We start from the raw sequence: 22642 nt of genomic DNA on the forward strand, positions 1-22642 counted from the left end.
GTTTCCACCTGGTGGGGAGGTGGAGGTCGTGGGGAGTAGTGGTAGCATGCCTCTCCAGGTGACACAGTCCAGATAGGGTATCTGACAAACTACTGTTGGTCATTTTGAATCCAGCTCAAAATGGTTGCATATCTTATCATGTGAAGACCACCAGGCCCCCACCTAGTATGCCTATCATGGCCCCGCTTCAGTATCCCCCGTCCTCCTGGTGAGGTGAGGGCCACCTGGTGGCTACTTCATGGTATTGCACTTCCTCAACAACCATAGGGTAGAACTAGGATTCTGAAAGATTGGGTTGCAGGGCTATAAAGGAGGTTAGCGCCAGTGAGAGTGCATCAGTAGCTGTCTTCTCCATTTACTGTCTATAAGGAAGATGGCTTTCCATTCCGCTGGCGGGTTATGAAAATACCATTATCTTTATAGGCGCTGGTCAATACAGGCCATTAACACTACATGATGGTGTATCAGGGCACCCGGTGTAGCAGGTTAGTGAGTTGAATTACCTATTCCTACAGAGCCCCTGATTAGACTGACAAGACGCCAGCAATATCTAGTGAAAGTTTAATTGAACAGCTGCGTGTTGGAAGTGATTTATTTAAGAGGATAGGTGCAGAACGAGGGGGGAGCCAGAGGGAGAGGGGAAAAAAGGGGGGGTGAAGGAGGTAGGGAATCATGCAGGGAAATAGGGAGGGGAGGTATGGTTGACAGAGAACAATGTGAACATAATGAGAGTTAGAGGAATGGATGAAAAGAGGGTTCCATTGGAGAACAGAACTGGTCCACTCACAGCAGCAACTACAGCATGTGGCATCACTCTTAAGAAGCTCTGGGTTCGGGGTGAGAAGCGTGCTCGCCGATCCCCACTGTTATTGTCTTGTGTAATCGTTCAATCAATTGGTGGGAGTTGTTTTTCTCCTTTCATTTTTCTACACTTTAAGAATGTGTGGGGCCTTCCCAAAACAACTGACCCAAATCGAGATATTACACCTTTTTTCCTCTTGTTTCCTCACTCCGTCAGTCCATCCCAGGTTTCCTGTATTTTATGACATTCAATGAGCATTGGATAGAATCTGATATTTTGTGGATCTTTAGAAGTGCTGGACATGACATTTATCTCTCCATCAAATGAATATATGGCGTCAGTATTTCTGTTCTGTCGAGGAGACTGCGCTTCAAGACGGATGGATAAGCTCTCTGAGCCGCATAACAATAATATAATCCCCCCCCCCTAAATAATTTTACATCTTCAAGTGTATCAGTATTCCTCAGTCATCCAGTATCCAATCACATTGTGACAACCTGCTTTTGTCCTGGCAGCATTTATTTATGCACAAATGCCTAGCTCTCTCTCTCTCTCTTTCTCTCTCTCTCTCTTTCTCTCTCTCTCTCCAGTATTTCTGCGTTCTTGCCATGACAAGTCTTCTGTATCACTTTTTTTCTCCTTTGCTTAGTGGGATACATGGTTTGTCAGTGTCTGTTATCATCCAATGCCTAGTAGCCTTTGTTTGACTATTGATAGATGTACCTGCTGGTAAACAGCACCGCAAACCATAGGAATTTTCAACTTTTCTTAGTTCTCATTTGGAATGGGCAATTTTTAACACAAAATAAAATATAATTATGTATGCATAGTGATGTGAACTCTGAAAATGTCAGCAACTTGGTTTCAGAAAGTCCCTGATTTTCTTGTTCTCCATGTCTGTTGGCATCGCTGAGTTCTACTCCCCTTATCAAATAAATTGGAGAGCGTCTTTTTTCCCGATTGCCTCCACAGAAAGGTTATGGCTCACCCGAGGGTCTTCTACTCATGGCTCCGGCTGATGGAAAAACTACTTAGAATAATTGTGTTCCAGGAGGACGGATTCTCAGTCACCGCCATCGCTCTGCAGTGTGTTTGTGCATCAGTGTGCGCCTGTGGTTTGTGTGTGTGCGTGTTCACGTGTGTGTGCACCTATGTGTATGTGTGTGTGTGTGTGTGTGTGTGCGCGTGTTTGTGTGTGCAGATAGCTGCGTCTACATCAGTGGCATCAGGGCACAGAAAAGGGAGTCTCCACTCCACACGTCAGCCCACCACCCCACTTAAAGATAAGACAGGAACCCTCCTCCCTCTCAGGCCTGCAGCCTCTGTTTTGAATCCTGCAATTGTGTTTTGTTTTAAGTAGTCAGTTTTCAACTTTTTCTTTGGGTCTGTTTGGTCTGTGTGAAGCTATTTAACCTTGACCCAATTATCTCCTCAAATAATCAGGATAACTTCAGAGTTGTTTTCCATTCTGAGATCAATGGATTAGGAACACAAACGCTGCTGTCACCAGGGGCTCTACGCTGACCTTTATTACAAGAACCACGTGTTTAGGAGAACAATTCAAGGAAATGGAAGATCACAAAAAAAAATATATAATAATAATATTTAATTTTTATAGGCTCACTGGTGCTACTAAATAAAAATCCCAGGTGGCACAGCAAAATAATTAGGTGATTATGCAAGTAAAATGGTCGAACTGTAGTGCCCTGGTTACCCTTTTCTGCGCCTGTCAAAACTGCATTTTCCTATTTTTCGGCTCGCTGCTTAGGAGAATACAAATTAAGCACAAGAAAATGTAGCCCAATCTGATAAACAGTTCTAAGTTTCTGTTCTGCATTTTCCAAAAGTGCTCCTAAATGGAGCACTGAGCTCCTGAGTGGCGCAGCCGTCTACAGCGCTGTATCTCTGTGCTAGAAGTGTCACTACAGACCCTGGTTTGATTCCAGGCTGCATCACAACCGGCCGTGATTGGAAATCCCAAAGGGCGGCGCACAATCAAATGCCCCACTCAAAAGAAGTATAATACAGCTATTCTCTGTGCCTCTGTGCCTTCTCCTTTCTCCTTAGATGATTTGTCAGATTAGTGTAAATCCCGACTGTCGGGTCATCCCTCGCTGTTCACGTCCCATATCGTCTTTAGCGAGAGATTACTGAAGATGCTCATCATTCCCGACCCGTGGTGGCTGGCCCTTCATCTGGGCCTGGGCTGGCCACTCGGTTTACCGTCAGACGAGCATCAGCAGTGTGATGAATGCATCAGATCTTTTTGTGGTGCCGGGCGTCTCGTTGCAAAGCGAACATCTGTCCTGATTGCTTCCCGCTGCCAATTATGGCAGAATGTCCACATGGCTAGAGATGGAGGCTGACGAGGTTTACATGTCCTCGTATTGACGTCCCTCTCATATTTCCACAATAATGAGCAGCTGGCATGTGCTTCTCCAGCAAGGTGATGATGCAAAATGAAGCTATTTCTCTCTCTCTTTGTTGCCGAACAGTGAATCTCAAGGTCTGGCATACACAATATCTGAGATTACAATAGTGCAATTCAATAAATAACTACTTAGGAATGACTTGTGGACCCTCAATGAACCCCTGTTGACTGGTGCCGTATTTAATACTCTTGTGTGCTATTTTCTACAGCAGTCGCTTGCAGCACACCTTGAAAGCATAATCCATTGTTGTCGTGACATTTTTGAAATAATAGCTTTGTCAGTGCAATTGAAGGCTTATGGAGTGGCATCGGAAGAAATCGTTTTTTTTTTGCCTCACATTACATCAAGCTGCTACTTCAAGGATGCAAAGTGCTGGAAACAAACAATAATGTTTCTCAAGCTTGTATAAACATATCATACATGTCAAGCTGTTATATCACACACAGCCAAGTGCATGATTGAATCACATGTCACATAAAACGGGCACTGCGTCAAGCACAGGGCCAAGGACAAGCATACATTGATAGATAAATAATATACTGTCATGGAATGGGAATTTGTTGTGACTGCAGAACTCCAAGTGGAGAAGTTGTCTGTAAAGTGCACCCCTCAAACTAATGGAGCTTCAATATAAAAAGGCTTCGCTGGCCAAATTTAGCTGTCGGAGATGCCCTGTTTTTGCAGCAATTCAAAAGGGAGTGCCTTTGAGACATTCTAGTGCTGACATTTTAGTTCCTTTTTATTTACTTTTTTGCCTGCATTTGTGCACCGAAGTCTGTCGAGGTTACGAACGCCAAGGCTTGATATCCATTAGAGTTTAGGCCGCCAAACAGTGGCACTGCACTTCATCTGTGAGCTGTTGTCACCGCCACCATGGTCAAATGTTTGTTTTTTGGCACTCCCCACCGCAACATACTACTGCTAGCGACTTCCAAAAAATTGAATTGCAATCTGTGAGTGGTTGGCATTCTCTAAGCAAAGGGTTTGTTGTGAATGCTTGGTCATTTCACACAGGCATTGCTTTAACAGTTAAGCAGAGCTAGGGGAGTTGTGTCTGGGAGAGCCTGGAAAAGGAAGCAGAGTGAGGGAAGAGGCTAATATGGTTGGATAGATGCTAGACTTAAAGCACAAACAACTGTTTCTATTCATATTTTAGTTTCCAGTTAAAGCCAAGCTCTTTTCTGTAATTTGACTGGTGTACGTGTGAAGAATATACATAATAGCCATGTTACACTACTAGGATTAATACTGACTATTATTCATTGATTCAAATAAGTTGAAACCACAACAACCGGGTCTTGGTGTTGACTCCTTAACAACATTGACCAGCATTGACCCACTGTGTTCTGTCTTATTTACCAGGAGTTGGTTTGTTCATCATAGCTTGGTGCTGAAGGTGACACGTTGAGCTGGACTAGAACTTTAGAGCCGTCTTCTTTCATCTGAACCAAACCAATCCAACTCTGTTTTTTTGTTATACTGTTAGGAAAGGGCACGCTCCAGGTGTACATAATTATTCCAAACAGATTTATTTCCCAGGGAAAGATTATTGCGATAACTGCAAGCAGATTCCTATCTTGCCTTGCACCTTCAGAGATTTAACATTTGAAAAATAGGAATGTGCCACATCATCAATAAAGGTGTTTTTTTACACGGCGGGCAGCTGCGAATAGCTGGAGATAAAGAGTAAACCAAAGCCTTGTTGAAAAACAGGGCGCTGCAGCCTCCTCTATTGGTCATGGCCCGATCCTCAAAGTGGTGCTGCTGCTGCTTTATCAGGTAAGTGCAGAGAGAGCGGTTTAAAGGCAAAGGAAGGGAGCGTTTGAAAATCGGTTGGGGGTTAATCCGGCAGAAAGATTCACCCCATCAATGAATTTGTTGTCACCCTTTTAAAGCGTTTGGCCAGCTTTTGAATATGGTTACCTAGCCTGAAGAAATAAGGTCAGAATTCCGAGGTCTAGGTCGCAGAATAACCTGTCAGGCATACTGCTGACTCTCAACCTCCCCAATTGCGCAATGGGTGGGAGTTTGTTGTTTTGAGAGGCCTTAACTACACAATCATCATGTTATGTTAATTAGTAACTGTCAGACTGTTGCAAAACACATGTTTTGGTTCCCATCTGTATCTGCCACCGCAATACAACAATAATTTCCTTGTGCAGGATATGAGTAAATTCTGTATCAGATGTGAACATTGGCAGTTGCAAGGTTTTGATTTGCGATCCCCTCTAACTCCTTGGCTCGATCATTCTAATTTCCCCAGCCTGCCCCACTAAAGAACATCTCCCTGCCAGCCAGGTTTGCTTCCTTCTCCTTCCTTCCAGCTCCTCATCTGCATGGCTCTGTGCTGGCTGCTGAACCTCAAAGCTGTACTTAGAGTGATAAACAAGATAAATATCGTAGTGCTCAAGATCATTGTTGAGATTGCTGTTCATGATCCAGAGGCAAGGAGCTCCTGTTACTCAATACAGTTGCCTTCCGTTGCGAAGAGCCATCACTGGAATATAGTCTTTGAAGGTGTTAACCACAGTCTTTGACAATCTGAGCAATTTCCTGAAGACTAGATGGATGAAAGGCTATGCACCAATCCACATTAGCTATTTGTGCAAAACTAAATTATTCTCCACAGGTTACAAGAAACAATGAATTAAACCACATCAAGGGTTGAAGAGAAGTCATTTCTTAATTGCTCTTTCAGAGCATAAATGTTTGCACTGAAAATGTCCAGTGACATTTTAGACCCCAGTGTATGAATTAGCTATATGGCCTTGAAGGATAAGGAGCATTTAGAGCTAACCGCTCCTGTTTAGCAGTCAGCCATTCCAGCGCAGCGCTTAATAGAAGTTGCCATGGCAGAAGGCAGAAGGCATCTGTGTGGAATGAATAGTAGTGTCTTAGTCGAAGTAGTTCACACAAGCTCCTCCATTTGCCTCTTATCAGCGCTGCAAAGAGTCTTACAGAATTGGTGCGTATTACTAGTCACAGCTGTACCTTTCTGATTCTCTATGCTCACTCATTAATCGGTTTTGTGCGAACGTAATGGCGAGCTAAATTCACATGGGCCACACCAGGGTGATACCTTATACCCTCTCATTTGTGTGGGGAAATTAATCGGAGTCACTGAAATGGATCATAGTCTTAAAAACACTACTACAGCACAATATTCAAGCTTTCTCAAAATATTATGGAACCAAAGAATATGGAGTGGGTTTTTAGTTTTTGCCTGATGCTTAATATACAGTTGGCTGGTTGAGAAATACTCTCAATCGTTATTCAAGCATTATTCAGACATTTATCCATGATTTCAAAATTCCAGTGCGATAGTCTTTGTCTTTAGAGTCAGTTTATCACCACATTGTCCCACAACATTAACTGTCATTGATTGATCTTTCAAAATTGCATTTGCCCCGATGTAATACAGTGCTGTGCACATGATGGAACTACAGTATACAAACACACCGACAGCCTCTGACCTCACAGATAAATCATGGGCTGTTCATAAAGTTGATTCATTCATTTTATCTCTCGATTGCAGGGTCAAGGCAAAGAAAGGGGTGAATCTTCTGCAAACCAAGTCAAAGAATTCCCAGTGGACTGTGGACTGGGAGGTACAGTCTGGGGCGAAGCATTCCATCACCACCATCGACGTGAACAAAAATAAAGGAGTGCAAGCCGGGTAAGTCAACAGCCTAAGGCCTAAACACACAACATACAACATCCACCCAAACACTACAGAGTGAGGCTTTTGTGCCCAGCACATTGTTAACTTTAGGATGGTTTGTTCGGTGAAAGACTAATTGAGACTTCCTCAAAACATCTCCTTGGCTGCAATAGTGTCATCATGTTGCTTGCTGATAATAATAAAGAAGTTATAAGTCTATTTGTAGTAAAGATATGGATACAGATTTGGGTAGTTGTGCAAAAAAATCCTTGGATATACTCTGTCAAATAAAGTGCTTAAATGCAAAGTCATAGAGAGCTCCCGAGTGGCGATGCAGTTTAAGGCACTGCATCTCAGTGCAAGAGGCATCAGTACAGACCCTGGTTCAATCCTGGGCTGTATCACAACTGGCTGTGATCAGGTGTCCCATAGGGTGGCTCACAATTGGCCCAGTGTCGTCCAGATTAGGGGAGGGTTTAGCCGGGGTAGCCGGTCATTGTAAATAAGAATGTGTTCTTAACTTACCTGCCTAGTTAAATAAAGGTTAAATAAAATCAAATAAAGACTTACACCAATGATGATTTAAACATTTCTCCCTGCTTGGCAGAAAGCTGATATGTTTGGAGGACAACTACTTTGAAATGTGTGCTTTTTACAGCTTGAGGATCAACTTAAGTGATATATCAATTTTATGTGTAGGGAAACGCGCTGCCACTCAGGAAAATTCACTGTCTTCTTGGTAAGCAACTCCAGTGTAGATTTGGCCTTGTGTTTTAGGTTATTGTCCTGCTGAAATGTGAATTAATCTCCCAGTGTCTGATGGAAAGCAGACTGAACCAGTTTGTTCTCTAGGATTTTGCCTGTGTAAATAAGCTATGCTATGCTGTGCTTGAAAATATGGAGAGTGGTACTCAGTAATATGTTGTATTGGATTTGTCTCAAACATAACACTTTGTATTCAGAACAAAAAAATTATTACTTTGCCACATTTTTTGCAGCATTACTTTAGTGCCTTGTTGCAAAAAACGTCAGGCTTCCTTCTTTTCACTCTATCAATTAGGTTAGTGTTGTAGAGTAACTACAATGTTGTTGATCCATCCTCAGGTTTCTCCCATCACAGCAATTACACTGTTTTATGGTCACCATTGGCCTCATGGTGAAATCCCTGAGCGGTTTCCTTCCTCTCCGGCAACAGAGCTAGGAAGGATGCCTGTATCTTTGTAGTGACTGGGTTTATTGATTCACCATCCAAAGTATTATTAATAACTTCAGCATGCTCAAAGGGATATTCAATATCTGAATTTAAATTGATACCCATCTACCAATAGGTGCCCTTCTTTGCGAGGCATTGGAAAAGCTCCCTGGGCTTTGTGGTTGAATTCACTGCTCGACTGAGGGACCTTACAATTATCTGTATGTGTGGGGTACAGAGATACTGTAATTATTCAAAAAATCTAGTTGAACACTATTTCTGCACACAGAGTGAGCCCATGCAACTTATTATGTGACTTGTTAAGCACAGTTTTAGTCCTGAACTTATTTAGGCTTGCCATAACAAAGGGATCGAATACTTATTGACTCAATACATTTCAGATGTAATTTTTGTATTAATAAATATTAAATTAAATTAAAAATGTAAATCCACTTTGACATTATGGGGTATTGTGTGTAGGCCAGTGACAAAAAAAACTACATTTAATCCATTTTAAATGCAAGCTGTAACACAGAAAAATGTGGAAAAAGTCAAGGAGTGTGAATACTTTGTATGTTGCTGCATTGCAGTGCCATGGAGATGTAATCGGCAAAAATGGCAGCACTACCTATGCCTGTCACTGGGCAAGGGTACCCATGATTATATACAGGCACATCACAGGACTCGGGCTACGTTCCAATATCCATACTAGGCTTCATCTTAGAATGCATGCCCAATACATTGGATAATGGATCATACCATTACTCTCATCAGTCCTAAAACAGGTCCTCCATTTTGAATGAAGGCAGTAACAGTGGAATCAGGTGCAGCTGAGGATGAAGGGAGGTAACTAGCTTCTTAGCCTGTGATACCGCCATACCTCTGGGCGGGCGAAGCCTGGAATTAGCTAACATAAATCACTAATACACTCAACTCATTAACAAAGAAGGCATTAAGAGTTTGGGCTGCTTATCCTAAACCTCCGGAGCTATTTAGCCAGTGCAGATCCTAGTAATACCACCGCCCATCGTTTCCACGGACTGTGGGGAAAAAAGAAACTGGCCAAGTGGGTCTGGAGGGAGGGGGGGTGGAGAGTGAGCGTAACAGACAAACAGTGACATTACCTGAATAAAAGATCAGCCAGTCTTTCTTTGTTCTCTCTCAATAGGGCACTTAGTGTCTGGCTTTCTCGCTATATTTAGTAGACCGTGTCAAGTCATCTTTGCCATCCTGTCACCATGTTGGAAATCCAGTCCAGCAGGGGGTCAAGCTACGATATAGACACATTGTGTCATCCCGACTTTTGTCAGAGGCCCAGTCAAAATTCATGAAGGTATTTTGGGCAGAGTTCATATGTTACTAATGAGTTTTGCCTACATTTTAGAGCCATATAACAGCCTCCAAGAATAAATAGCCTGCCGTTTCCTTTTTGCCTTTGATTTAGCCTTCTAGCTGATAAAAAGCATTAAAGATGAGTGAATTCTCAAACTACAGTATTTCAGGCCCACTTCACCCAGCTAAGTGAGATAACATTAATGGCGGGACCTTTTTTGAGGGCATATTTAACTGTGATATAGTTCTGCCTTTTTGTGCCGACTTAGGTATATATTTTAGATAATGGACCATGCTGGGCTGCTTTATAAATCTGTCCACAAAAGTAGTATGTGTAGATCCATGCCAAACAGGGTCCCAGTAGTTTTGTGTTACCACATTAAGCCTAATAGGTTTAAAGCCTTCATTCGACATGGTTTAGCAAAAAATCTAGGCCTATAATAGATTATATTGTCATCTTCAATCATGAAGCGTGATCAATTTTCTGGGCGAACGCGGCACTTGGGAGCATTTTACATTTCCTGCTAGATGAAAACATTACTTTCTTCCATAGCTTGGTAACATGTACGTTATACAAGGAACTAAGAATAGTCAATGCTTTTAATGTCCACCATGTGATTCTCTGTGTTGTCAAGGACTTCGGAGTTATGACAACATGCAATTATTATAAGTGTTCATCTTAATGTAAAGAATATGTAACATGTTAATGTGAAAAAGTTATTTGAGGAGCTGGTGGTTAATACCACCGACATACTCATGTTCTTCATGTACTTCTGATTGGTGCCCACCAGTATCTCACTCGTCACAAGCAGCTATGTATTTTTTTCAAATGTAGTTATGCATCTTACCACTGAGCTCATCAAAGTATAAATCATTTTTTTAATGCTTGCTTGAACATTCTTTTTGAACACAACTCAATCATCAAGTTTGCCTCAATTGCCTCAAAACTAACCTCAATTTGGATGAAGATTTCTACTTCAACAAGTCGGAGGCGCAGGACATACTTCTCAAAGAAAAAGGCGGCGTAAGAGAGGCGATGTGTGGGCATCCTGACGAAGCTGCTTTGGCGAGTACATAAACCGCAGCTACTGCCCGTTCTATTGGCGATCGTACAATCTCTGGAGAACAAACTGGATGAGCTCCGTTCAAGACTGTCCTATCACTGGGACCTGAAGAACTGTAATTCAGCAGACACTCGTATCCAAAGCGACTTACAGTAGTAGTAACTGCATACATTTTTCATACTTTTTCGTACTGGTCTGTTTCGTATCGAATCCAAAACCCTAGCATTGCAAGCGCCATGCTCTACCAACTGTGCCACACGGGACCTAATATCCTATGTTTCACGGAGTTGTGGCTGAACATATACATGGATAAAATACATCTAGATGTTTTTTCTATGCATCTGCAGGACAAAACGGCAGCGTCAGGTAAGCTAAAGGGAGAAGGCGTGTGTCTCTTTGTTAACAACAGCTGGTGCACGACCTCTAATAGAAGTCAAGAGGTTCTTCTCACCTAAGCTAGAATACCCCATGATAAGTTGTTGACTTTTGTTTTTGTGTTACTATTTATTTTTTTATTAAGCAAATATTTTTCTTACTTTTGAACTCTGCATTGTTGGGAATTGGCTCATACAGTGCCTTCAGAAAGTATTCATACCCCTTGACTTATGACTTATGTTGTGTCACAGACTTAAATCAAAATGTATTAAAAAAAATGAAATAAACATTTATTGAAAATGCAGGAATATCTCATTTACTTAGTTTTACAAGCCAATTTAAGTCAAAACTGTAACTAGGCCACTCAGGAACATTCAATGGCATCTTGGTAAGCAACTTTGTCCTTGTGTTTTAGTTTATTGTCCTGCTGACAGGTGAATTTCTCTCCCAGTGTCTGTTGGAAAGCAGACTGAACCACGTTTTCCTCTAGGATTTTGCCTGTGCTTAGCTCTATGATGTTTTTTTTATCAGAAAAAAACTCCCCAGGCCTTGCCAGTGACAGGCATACCCTTAATATGATGCGGCCACCACCATGCTTGAAAATATAAAGAGTGGCACTCAGTGATGTGTTGTGTTGGATTTGCCCCAAACATAACGCTTTGTATTAAGGACATAAAGTACATTTCTTAGTCACATTTTTTTGCTGTTTTACTTTAGTGCCATATTGCAAACAGAATGCATGTTTTGGAATATTTTTATTCTGTACAGGCTTCCTTTTTTTCACTTTGTCATTTACGTTAGTATTGTGGAGTAACTACAATGTTATTGATTCATCCTCAGTTTTCTCCTATCACAGCAATAAACTCTGTAACTGTAGTATAGTCACCATTGGCCTCATGGTGGAATCCCTGAGCGGTTTCCTTCCTCTCCGGCAACTGAGTTAGTGACTGGGTGTATTGGCCACTCAAAGTCTAATCAATAACTTCACATTGCTCAAATGGATATTCAGTGTGTGCTTTTTAAATGTTTTATCGATCTACCAATTGGTGCCCTTCTTTGCGAGGCATTGTAAAACCTCCCTGTGTTTGAAATTCACTGCTTGACTTACAGATAATTGTATGTGTGAGGTACAGAGAAGAGGTAGTCATTCAAAAATCATGTTAAACAATATTATTACATACAGAGTGAGTCAATGCAACTTATTATGTTACTTGTTAAGCACATTTTTACTAAACTTATTTAGGCTTGCCATAACAAAGAGGTTGAATACTTATTGACTTGAGACATTTCAGGTTTTCATTTTTTATTCATTTGTAAAAATTTCTAAAAAGATAATTCCACTTTAAAATTATGGGGTATTGCGTGTAGGCCAGTGACCCCAAATCTAAATTTAATCCATTTGATATTCAGGCTGTAACACGACAAAATGTGGAAAAAGTCGAGGAGTGTGAATATTTTCTGAAGGCACTGTAAGGAAGCTTGTCACTGTAAAGTCTGCACCTGTTATATTTGGCGCATTTGACAACACTATTTACCAAGAGAGTTTATCTATATTTTTTCGTAGCTGTCAATATACCACCACAAACCGATGCTGGCACTAAGATCCCACTCAACGAGCTGTATAGAGCCTTAAGCAAATAAGAAAATGTTCATCAGAATTTTGGCCTCCCCTTTTTTAGCACATCACTAGGACATCTACAGGACATCTACAGCACCTGGTGTCACAGGAAGGCCAAGAAAATGATCAAGGACCTCAGCCACCCAAGCCACAGCCTGTTCACCCCACTACCATCTACAAGACGGAGACAGTGCAGGTGCATCAAAGCTGGGACCGAGAAACTGAAACACTGCTTCTATCTCCAGGCCATCAGACTGTTAAATAGTCACCAATATCCGGCCTCCACCCAGTACCCAGTACCCTGCCCCCAGTACCCTGCCCTGAACCTTAATCACTGTTACCTATCCTTCTACCACCTGGTACTCTACCCTGCACCTTAGAGACTACTTCCCTATGTACATAGTCATTGAACACTGGTCACTTTAATGTTTACATACTGTTTTACCAACTTCAAAGTGCCTTCAGAAAGTATTCACACCCTTTGACTTTTTCCTTTTTGTTGTTGTGTTACAGCCTGAATTTAAAATAGATTCAATTTAGATTTTTGTCACTGGCCCATGCACAATATCCCATAATGTAAAAGTGCAATTATGTTTCTCGATATGTGTACAAATTAATAGAAAAATGAAAAGCTGAAATGTCTTTGGTCAATAAGTATTCAACCCCTTTGTTGTGGCAAGCCTAAATAAGTTCAGGAGTACACATATGCTTAACAAGTCACATAATAAGTTGTGTGGAATAATGTTGGAATAGTGGAATAGTGTTTAACATGATTTTTGAATGTTACCTCATCTCTGTACCCCACGGAGCAGTGAATTTCAACCACAAAGACGAGTTGTTTTACTATGCCTCTCAAAGAAGGGCACCTGTTGTTAGGATGGTTAACAAAATAAAAAGCAGACATTGAATATCCCTTTGAGCATAGAAAATGTATTAATTACATTTTGGGTGGTATATCAATACACTTGGTCACTACAGGCTACAGGCGTCCGTCCTTCTGTTGCCGGAGAGGAAGGAAACCGCTCAGGGATTTCACCATGAGACTAATGGTGACTTTAGAACAGTTAGTTTAATGGCTGTGATGGGAGAAAACTGAGAAGGGATCAACAACATTGTAGTTACTCCACAATACTAACCTAACTGACAGAGTGAAAAGAAGGAAGCCTGTACAGAATACAAATATTCCAAAACACGCATCCTGTTTGCAACAAGGCACTAAATTAATAATGCAAAACATGTGGCAAAGCAATTAACTTTCTGTCCTAGGGCAAATCCAATACAACACATTACTGAGTACCACTCTCAATATTTCCAAGCATAGTGATGGCTGTATCATGTTATTGGTATGCTTGAAATCGTTAAAAACTGGTGAGTTTTTCAGGATAAAAGAGAAACGGAATGGAAATACACACAGGCAAAATCGTAGAGGAAAACCTGGTTCAGTCTGCTTTCCACCAGACACTGGGAGACTATACTTCACCTTTTAACACCAGCGTTGCTTACCAAGAAGATGCCAGAATCCCCCACACCAGAATTTACTCTAAGCGCAGGCACATTTACATCCAGCTTTAGCACTGCTTAGCACTTTATTGTTGTCTTGATCCTCTCTCACCTCTCACTATGCATTGTACTAGACATCGATTTTTTCCCAATGGCTTCCTAATCATGGCAATATTCATTTTGTAAATGCAGTGTCCTCCCATGTCCCTGTGGAGACGACGGGAAAATCAGATTTGATTGAAATTGATTGCCGGCTAAAAATATGTAAACAACTGATAAAGCAATTAACTGGGTTGAGTTGGCATTCTCTCAAGGATGTTGCTCTTAACTTATAATTGTAACTATTGATTCAAAGGAACAATTGTGGAGAGGCATTCTCTCTGTCTAGAAAGCTTTACGGCAATAATTTATTTTCCATGGCACATCTCATTCTCTTCTTCTAAGGCTAATCTATAGGTATATGTTATATCTGTGCAAACTCTTACTGGAAGCAATGGAAAGCTTTGGAACTGTAGGCTATTTGAAGAATTTAAACCCAGGTTTGGTTGCTGAATATTCCTGGTGCATGGGGTGAAGTGTAATTGTTGAAAGATAGGTGGGGACCATCGGGCCTCCCATCGGTCTCTCGTGGGGTCTTCTAAACCAGCTGTCATCATCGGCAGCTCTATGGTGAGAAACATCTTGATTCCTGGGGCAAAAACCTTGTGCTATTCTGGAGCACGAGTACAGGACATTACAAGGCTGCTTCCTACCGTTCTATGACATTGTTGTAGATAACATTCATAGACTGAAAATTTGTGCAAAAAGGCTAACTCTGCTCCATCGTTCATTGAATCAGATGGCTCATTCATCATAAAACTACTTTAATGATTGTTTTATTGGCAAGATTAGCAAACTTAGGCATGACATGCCAACAACAACATTCTGAACCTACACTCCATGCATAACTGACCAAATTAAGAAAGCAAGCAATTTAAAATTCCTAAAAGTGAATGTGGAAGAGGTGGAACATTTTTTGTTGTCTATTAAATCAAATCAAATTCTATTGGTCACATACACATATTTAGCGGATGTTATTGTGGATGTAGCGAAATGCTTGTGTTCCTAGCTCCAGCAGTGCAGTAATATTTAACAATGCACAACAATACAAACAAATCTAAAAGTAAAAGAATGGAATTAAGAAATATATAAATATTAGGATGAGCAATGTCAGAGTGGAATTGACTAAAATACAGTAGAATACAATATATACATATGAAATGAATAAAACAGCATGTAGAAATTATTAAAGTGACCAGTGATTCCATGTCTATTGACAGTTGAAGTCGGACGTTTACATATACTTAGGTTGGAGTCATTAAAACTAGTTTTAAACCACTCCACACATTTCTTGTTAACAAACTAGTTTTGGCAAGTCGGTTAGGACATCTACTTTGTGCATGACACAAGTCATTTTTCCAACAATTGTTTACAGACAGATTATTTCACTTATAATTCACTGTATCAGAATTCCAGTGGGTCACTAAATTGACTGTGCCTTTAAACAGCTTGGAAAATTCTAGAAAATGATGTCATGGCTATAAAAACTTTTGATAGGCATATTGACATAATTTGAGTCAATTGGAGGTGTACCTGTGGATGTATTTCAAGGCCTACCTTCAAGCTCAGTGCCTCTTTTTTTGATATCATGGGAATATCAAAAGATATCAGCCAAGACCTCAGAAAAAAAATTGGAGACCTCCACAAGTCTGGTTGGTCCTTGGGAGAAATTTCCAAACACCTGAAGGTACCACGTTCATCTGTACAAACAATAGTACGCAAGTATAAACACCATGGGACCACGCAGCCGTCATACCGCTCAGGAAGGAGACACGTTCTGTCTCCTAGAGATGAACGTACTTTGGTGCGAAAAGTGCAAATCAATCCCAGAATGACAACAAAGGACCTTGTGAAAATGCTGGAGGAAGCAGGTACAAAAGTATCTATATCCACAGTAAAACAAGTCCTATATCGACATAACCTGAAAGGCTGCTCAGCCAGGAAGAATCCACTTTTCCAAAACCGCCATAAAAAAGCCAGACTACAGTTTGCAACTGCACATGGGGAAAAATATTGTACTTTTTGGGGCAATGTCCTCTGGTCTGATGAAACAAAAATATAATTGTTTGGCCATTGCGACCATCGTTATGTTTGGTGGAAAAAGGGAAGGCTTGCAAGCTGAAGAACACCATCCCAACCGTGAAGCACCGGGGTGGCAGCATCATGTTGTGGAGGTGCTTTGCAGCAGGAGGGACTGGTGCACTTCACAACATAGATGGCATCATCAGGTAGGAAAATTATGTGGATATATTGAAGCAACATCTCAAGACATCAGTCAGGAAGTTAAAGCTTGGTCACAAATGGGTCTTCCAAATGAACAATGACCCCAAGCATACTTCCAAAGTTGTGGCAAAAGGACAACAAAGTCAAGGTATTGGAGTGGCCATCATTAAGCCCTGACCTCAATCCTATAGAACATTTTTGGGCAGAACTGAAAAAGCGTGGGCTAGCAAGGAGGCCTTACAAACCTGACTCAGTTACACCAACTCTGTCAGGAGGAATGGACCAAAAATCACCCAACTTATTGTGGGAAGCTTGTAGAAGGCTACCCGAAACACTTGACCCAAGTTAAGCAATTTAAAGACAATGCTACCAAATACTAATTGAGTGTCTGTAAACTTCTGACCCACTGGGAATGTGATGAAAGAAATAAAAGCTTAAATAAATCATTCTCTCTACTATTATTTTGACATTTCACATTCTTAAAATAAAAGTGGTGATCCTAACTGACAGATAATTTTTACTAGGATTAAATGTCTGGAATAGTGAAAAACTGAGTTTAAATGTATTTGGCTAAGGTGAATGTAAACTTCTGACTTCAACTGTACATAGGGCAGCAGCCTCTACGGTGCAGGGTTGAGTAACCAAGTGGTAGCCGGCTAGTAATGGCTATTTAACAGTCTGAAGGCCTTGAGATAGGAGCTGTTTTTCAGTCTCTCGGTCCCAGCTTTGATGCACCTGTACTGACTTTGCCTTCTGGATGATAGCGGGGTGAACAGGCCGTGGCTCGGGTAGTTGATGTCCCTGATGATCATTTTGGCGACCTTTCTGTGACAACAGGTGCTGTAGGTGTCCTGGAGGGCAAGCAGTGTGCACCGGGTGATGCGCTGGGCAGACTGCAGCACCCTCTGGATAGCTCTGTGGTTGTGGGTGGTGCAGTTGCCGTAACAGGCAGTGATACAGCCCAACAGGATGCTCTTAATTGTTTATCTTTAAACGTTTTTGAGGGTCTTAGGGGCCAAGCCGAATTTCTTCAGCCTCCTGAGGTTGAAGAGGTGCTGTTGCGTTTTCTTCACCACACTACCTGTGTGGGGTGGACCATTTCAGATTGTCAGTGATGTGTACGTCGAGGAACTCAAAGCTTTTCACCTTCTCCATTGTGGTCCCACTGCGGTCACACACTGAATGTGTTGTGAAATCTGCCTTGGCAGCAGCTAATGGGGATCCATATTTTATTATTTTTTATTTTACCTTTATTTAACTAGGCAAGTCAGTTAAGAACAAATTCTTATTTTCTATGACAGCCTAGGAACAGTGGGTTAACAGCCTTGACAGCTAGGGTGTGGCACTACAACGTTCTGCCCCACTACAACAAAAAATGTGCTGTTGGGTGTACTCGAGGACCGGAGTTGGGAAACACAGCACCAGCACAACCCCATCAGTGATCAATGAGAGGGATCAGGTAGATATTGTTCAATAATGCATCCCTCCCCTTGACATTCTATAGGACCCTGCTGTGGTGTTGTGTTAAATAACTAGCTACGCCTCTGAGGGAGTTGACCCAATGACACAATGAAACTATCCTGCTAATCAGCTCAGCAGGGGCCTGATCTGAGCATGGAAGCCCTACTTATGTAAACGTGTAAGCATGGGCTAGTAAAGATAACCAGGGTGCACAGAAAGGGCGTTGTTAACCCCACAAGGCCTTCCATTTGAAAAGGACATGTCACCCACACAACATATCCTAATAGCGCATTGACTCCATTTCCACCCCTGTGTAACTCTTATTCAGCACATGAGCGATTTGGGTGTCTGGTTTTCTGAGTGCTAGTTGTCGAGGGTCTGGCCAAGCTACCTGCTTTGTAAGGAGTGTCATAGATAAATAAATAGGAATATTCCATGAGTGATGTTGAGACAAACAGTCAGAAGTCATTTAGGCTGTCATCTCTCATCATGCTGTTTCCAGTAAGGCCCTTTGTGAGTGCAGTACTGGAGATAGGGACTCGGCTCCCAGTCTTCATTACGACATTGGCATTTTCCCTTTGAATGGCAGACTTCTTTTCTCTCTGCCTAGGGGAGATAGCAGCATGGTTCATTTCAGATCCAGGTCAAGTGTGTCTGTAATGGTCTTGTAAACCGGGAACCTACTGTAGGCCTACACTGCTGAAACCCTTTCGAAGTGCAATGCGGAATGTGTCTTTCAGATGTGATGGTTTCACAGCTTGGAGCAATAGTAATGGTGGTATATAAAACATATAGTATGTTGGTCTGCTGGTACTTTATTCCACAATTGGTTCAATCATTTTACACCATCTTAGAAGAAGATACGTCCTTTATAAGTAGAAGGGGATGAATGTTTTAGTACATATACAATGCATGGAATGAAACGGGGTGAAAGTTAATCTTTGCCTAGGTAAAACTAACATGTGCGAGTACACATGGCTACTGTTCATGTGGTTAAAGTAATGGATGTTTGAAATGGTAGGAGGGGTTGTTCACATCGTATGTTTGACCACTCTACTGCATGTGTGCTAGTCATAACTGGCTGGTACGTATGCACGTACTGTGTATGGGCTATGGTAATGATCATGGAAATGTAATGAAAAGCTTACCATGGCCATAGAAATGTAATGAACCGGTTTTGCCGTTTCATTGACTGATCATTGAAATCCATTGAGACAGTTGTAACATCTTGTACAGATGATGCATTGCAGGGTTTCCCAAATAATCCGTGCTTGATGATGAGTTGGTTATTTGACTCAGCTGTGTAGTGCTAAGGCAAAAACCTAAATGTGCATCCCGGGAAGGGTCCCCAGAACCGAGTTTGGGAAACACAGATGTTTTGTACTAAATTATCAAATTGAAAATCTACTGTAGGCTGCTTGTCCGTGTGGGAAACAGACATATTGATCATAAATATAGTATACTGCTTCTACCAAAGATTGATGTGGGAATGAGTGGCTTGGCTAGCTGGATAGGTAAATAGATGTGAAAAGACAACACACAAGAAAGGACCACAAACATAATATTTCTAACTACCCACGTGAGGAGCGTTTGAAGGAACAAATAAGCTGTTTCACTACATTGGACCCGTCAGAATGAGAAGCAACTAGCCAATGACATTACAATAGGGGTGTGATTGAAGTTGTGTGGACCATTGACATGACAGATTGTGTGGTGCAAGCATCAGAAATTGTAACGACACGTCTGACAACGCTTCAAAAATCTAGGACACGGGGGGGGGGGGGGGTGTTCAGTTTTTTCTCAAATAGTTAGAAATCTATGTCATGGTGCTCTTTTATAAAAAAGCTGTCACGTTTCGACCGTGAAGTCTTTATAAAGCTTAGCTTATCAAAGACTCTTTGGTCACTTTGTAAGAAGTTCAACTCACTTTTGGAGTTCAGTCACACTCACTTTTTCCAGAGTTCAGTCACATTCATTTAGGTGATGAATCACCTGAGGCTGACGTTGTGAAGGCTTCACATGCTTCCTTCATTTATACATTTTTAGAACGATGTTGGTGCACTTCAATTTTCAAATAAAAATAAGATGATGTTTTGTCACACACTGAGTAGGTATGGTGAAATGTATTGTTTTACAGGGTCAGCCATAGTAGTAAGGTACCCCTGGAGCAAACTAGCGTCATGTGCCATGCTCAAGGGTAAATGGAAAGATTTTTCACCTTGTAGGCTCAGGTATGCGAACCAACGCTCTAATCGCTAGGCTACCTGCCTCCCTATCGTCTGTTCATGTTAATCTCTCTTGATAAACACCCTAAAAATACATGCTCAAGCATGTGTGTGGGGATCTCATGCCTGGTCAGGTAGCTCCTAAAAGCAGATAGGAATGGCATATTTCTGGACCTCATTGGTTATTCCAAAACAACAGATGTGCACAAGCAGCAGCCTGATTGCTGACTGTTCCAATAATACCTAATACATGACAGAACAGCTGCTTGTTCCGATCGTCATATTTAATGATCAAATGCAGCCTGACCCCCATTAAGCCCCTTGTAAATGAATAAAATGCTGGATTTGGTGCTGGATCCTACTGTGTTTTTGGTAACATATTGCTGTCATTGATGCTTTAATTGCTCAATTATTCTATTCCCCACAGGGATGAACTGGCCAATATCGAGGTGATGCAACTGGACTTTGAGATGGAGAACTTCACCAGCCAATCGGTCACCAGAAGGATCAACTGGAACATCGACTACCGGGGCCAGAACCCACCTCCGGACTCGGAGAAGGTGGTGACTGAGTTGACCGTGGTGCAGAAGGACATTCAGGCTATCATCCCACTCTCCATGGTGAGTAACCTGTGACATCACATATGGTATGCTATAATAATGTTCATATCAGTTGAATCGGTCCATTGAAACATTTGCCACAACTATTCAATTCAAATCTCTCATGTAAGACAATAGGTTAGCCTCCAGTTTCATCAAAGGATCTTCAATCCCCATTGTAATTTGTAACCATGCTTATCAACACGAGGTTCTCTCTCACTAGATCGATGATGATTTCACCTGCTAAGAGAAGGCTACAAAGGCCACCAAGTAATGGCACATCATGCTAAGAGTCTGTCTGGCGTCTCCACTCCTATCTCATGAAAAGGGGCAATTACTGTAGTAGGCAGTAAAAAACAATTGTGGAAGCAAGGGACATTAATTAAGTAATAGGAAGGAAGAGGGCCAGTCCTGAAGGGTCAAGTCGCCTCCTATGTGGTTTCACCTCCCCTTACTTGGTGAAGGGAGCCTGTGGAAAGTCTCTAGAAGTTTTAGGGGGGGAGAGACTTCATTATTTGGATATTACAAATTCAACTGGTTGGGTAAAATGTATAACGACACTTAGTTCTCTCAGCCCTGCATATATTTATATAGGTCTAAAATGCCACAAATTGCAAAGAAGCAAGCACCCAGGTACTGAAGACACTTTTTTAACACACTCAACAACAGAGGTTAATAAGCGAAGAGGAACATAACCTCTGTGTGTTCACCGGACTTGGCGGTATGCTTCCAGGGCTTTGTTAGAGGGGTCAGGCAGCGATGAGGATAGGAGTTCAGCTGAAAGGACCCGGGGTCATAGAAAGGCCAACGCGTGGGGAATAGCAAAAAATAGCAATAGCCGAGGCAACCTGCGCCATTTCATTCATTATCAGCTGCTTTGTTTCACTGTTTCTGCTTCATGTACTGTAGTGTAGAGAGTCTGTGTCCCAAATGTAACCTTATTCCCTTCATAGTGTACTACTTTTGACCTGGTCCCATAGCACTCTGGTCAAAAGTAATGCACTATGTAGGGAATAGGGTGCCATTTGACCAAGGCAGAATCTAATGCCACACATTCTCAGATCTCTCTGTCTAATTATTGTAACAGTAACAGTAGCAGCAAGGAGGTAGACATAATGCACTTAGTTCTTTGTGTCTACCATTGCACACATCCTCTGAGAGCTTGATAGAAACCAGAAGGCTCAGATCAGTATTTTTTCTGCAGCCACTGATTTGGGAGACAACAGGATGAGGCAATCTGGGAAAAAAACACACAAGATGCATTTTATCTTGAGTAACAAAAAAATGAAACAGACAAGGGACAAGAACATGGCAAGCCATGTGCACAAAATGAATCCCCTCTCTGATTTAGCCCTAGCATGAACAAACGAGGGAGAGAGGGAGGGAGGCTTGAGGGAGAGATAGAGGGATGGGAAAAAAAAGGAGAAAAAAAACTAATCCCAAGACGTGAAAGCTTTGCTAAGCAGATTCACTGCCAGCCAGAGCTGAGCCACTACAACTGGGAAGGAGGAGGCGAGGGAGGGAGGGGTGAGATAGTAGGGAGGGAGGAGGAACGAAGGAGGTGGGTGAGTTTACAGTGCAGAGTATTAGCATCTTCCAGGAGGATGTGGTTAAATCAGACTCCATCACATTAGTACTGTCAGGGCCCCAACTAGGTCCCCCTGGCCCACACAGTCTTGGCGCAATTACCGCCCCGTGTCAGAGAGCCCTCTCGGGCTTCTTATTAACGAGGGATGGGAGAGGTGGAGAGGGAGATGAGGGGAATAGCGGGATACTGTGTTGCTGGCTCCACCACTGCTTCATGCTGCCGCAGTAGCGAACAGATTATAAATAAAACATGGGCATTTTCTTTGCCGAGGTCCTCATGGCACGAAGTCACAGGGCACGCGCACACACACACACACATCTACACACGCCACAGGTTTTGCACGTCTGACGTGGCGTTTCAATCATTTCCATGAGGAGTAGGAAGTGGGAGCCAGCAGAGGTTTGGCTTCGATATGATTTGCTGGCTAATCGGCTCGGTCTTAAAGCCTCCATCAAAACTCAACAACTGTGG

General features: G+C 42.0%; 1 protein-coding gene across 2 annotated transcripts in view; it reads left to right on the forward strand.

Moving 5' to 3' along the window:
• The window catches only part of tmem132e (transmembrane protein 132E), a 362583-nt gene that overhangs the window by 311109 nt on the left and 28832 nt on the right, over nt 1-22642 (forward strand). For both annotated transcript variants that reach the window (XM_036989826.1, XM_036989825.1), the window contains exons 3-4: nt 6770-6910; nt 20412-20604. In XM_036989826.1, the coding sequence (XP_036845721.1) occupies nt 6770-6910; nt 20412-20604 (334 nt within the window). The remainder of the gene's footprint in view (nt 1-6769; nt 6911-20411; nt 20605-22642) is intronic.

The sequence above is a fragment of the Oncorhynchus mykiss genome, chromosome 10 (assembly GCF_013265735.2).
Source record: "Oncorhynchus mykiss isolate Arlee chromosome 10, USDA_OmykA_1.1, whole genome shotgun sequence".
NCBI classification, from domain to species: Eukaryota; Metazoa; Chordata; class Actinopteri; order Salmoniformes; family Salmonidae; genus Oncorhynchus; species Oncorhynchus mykiss.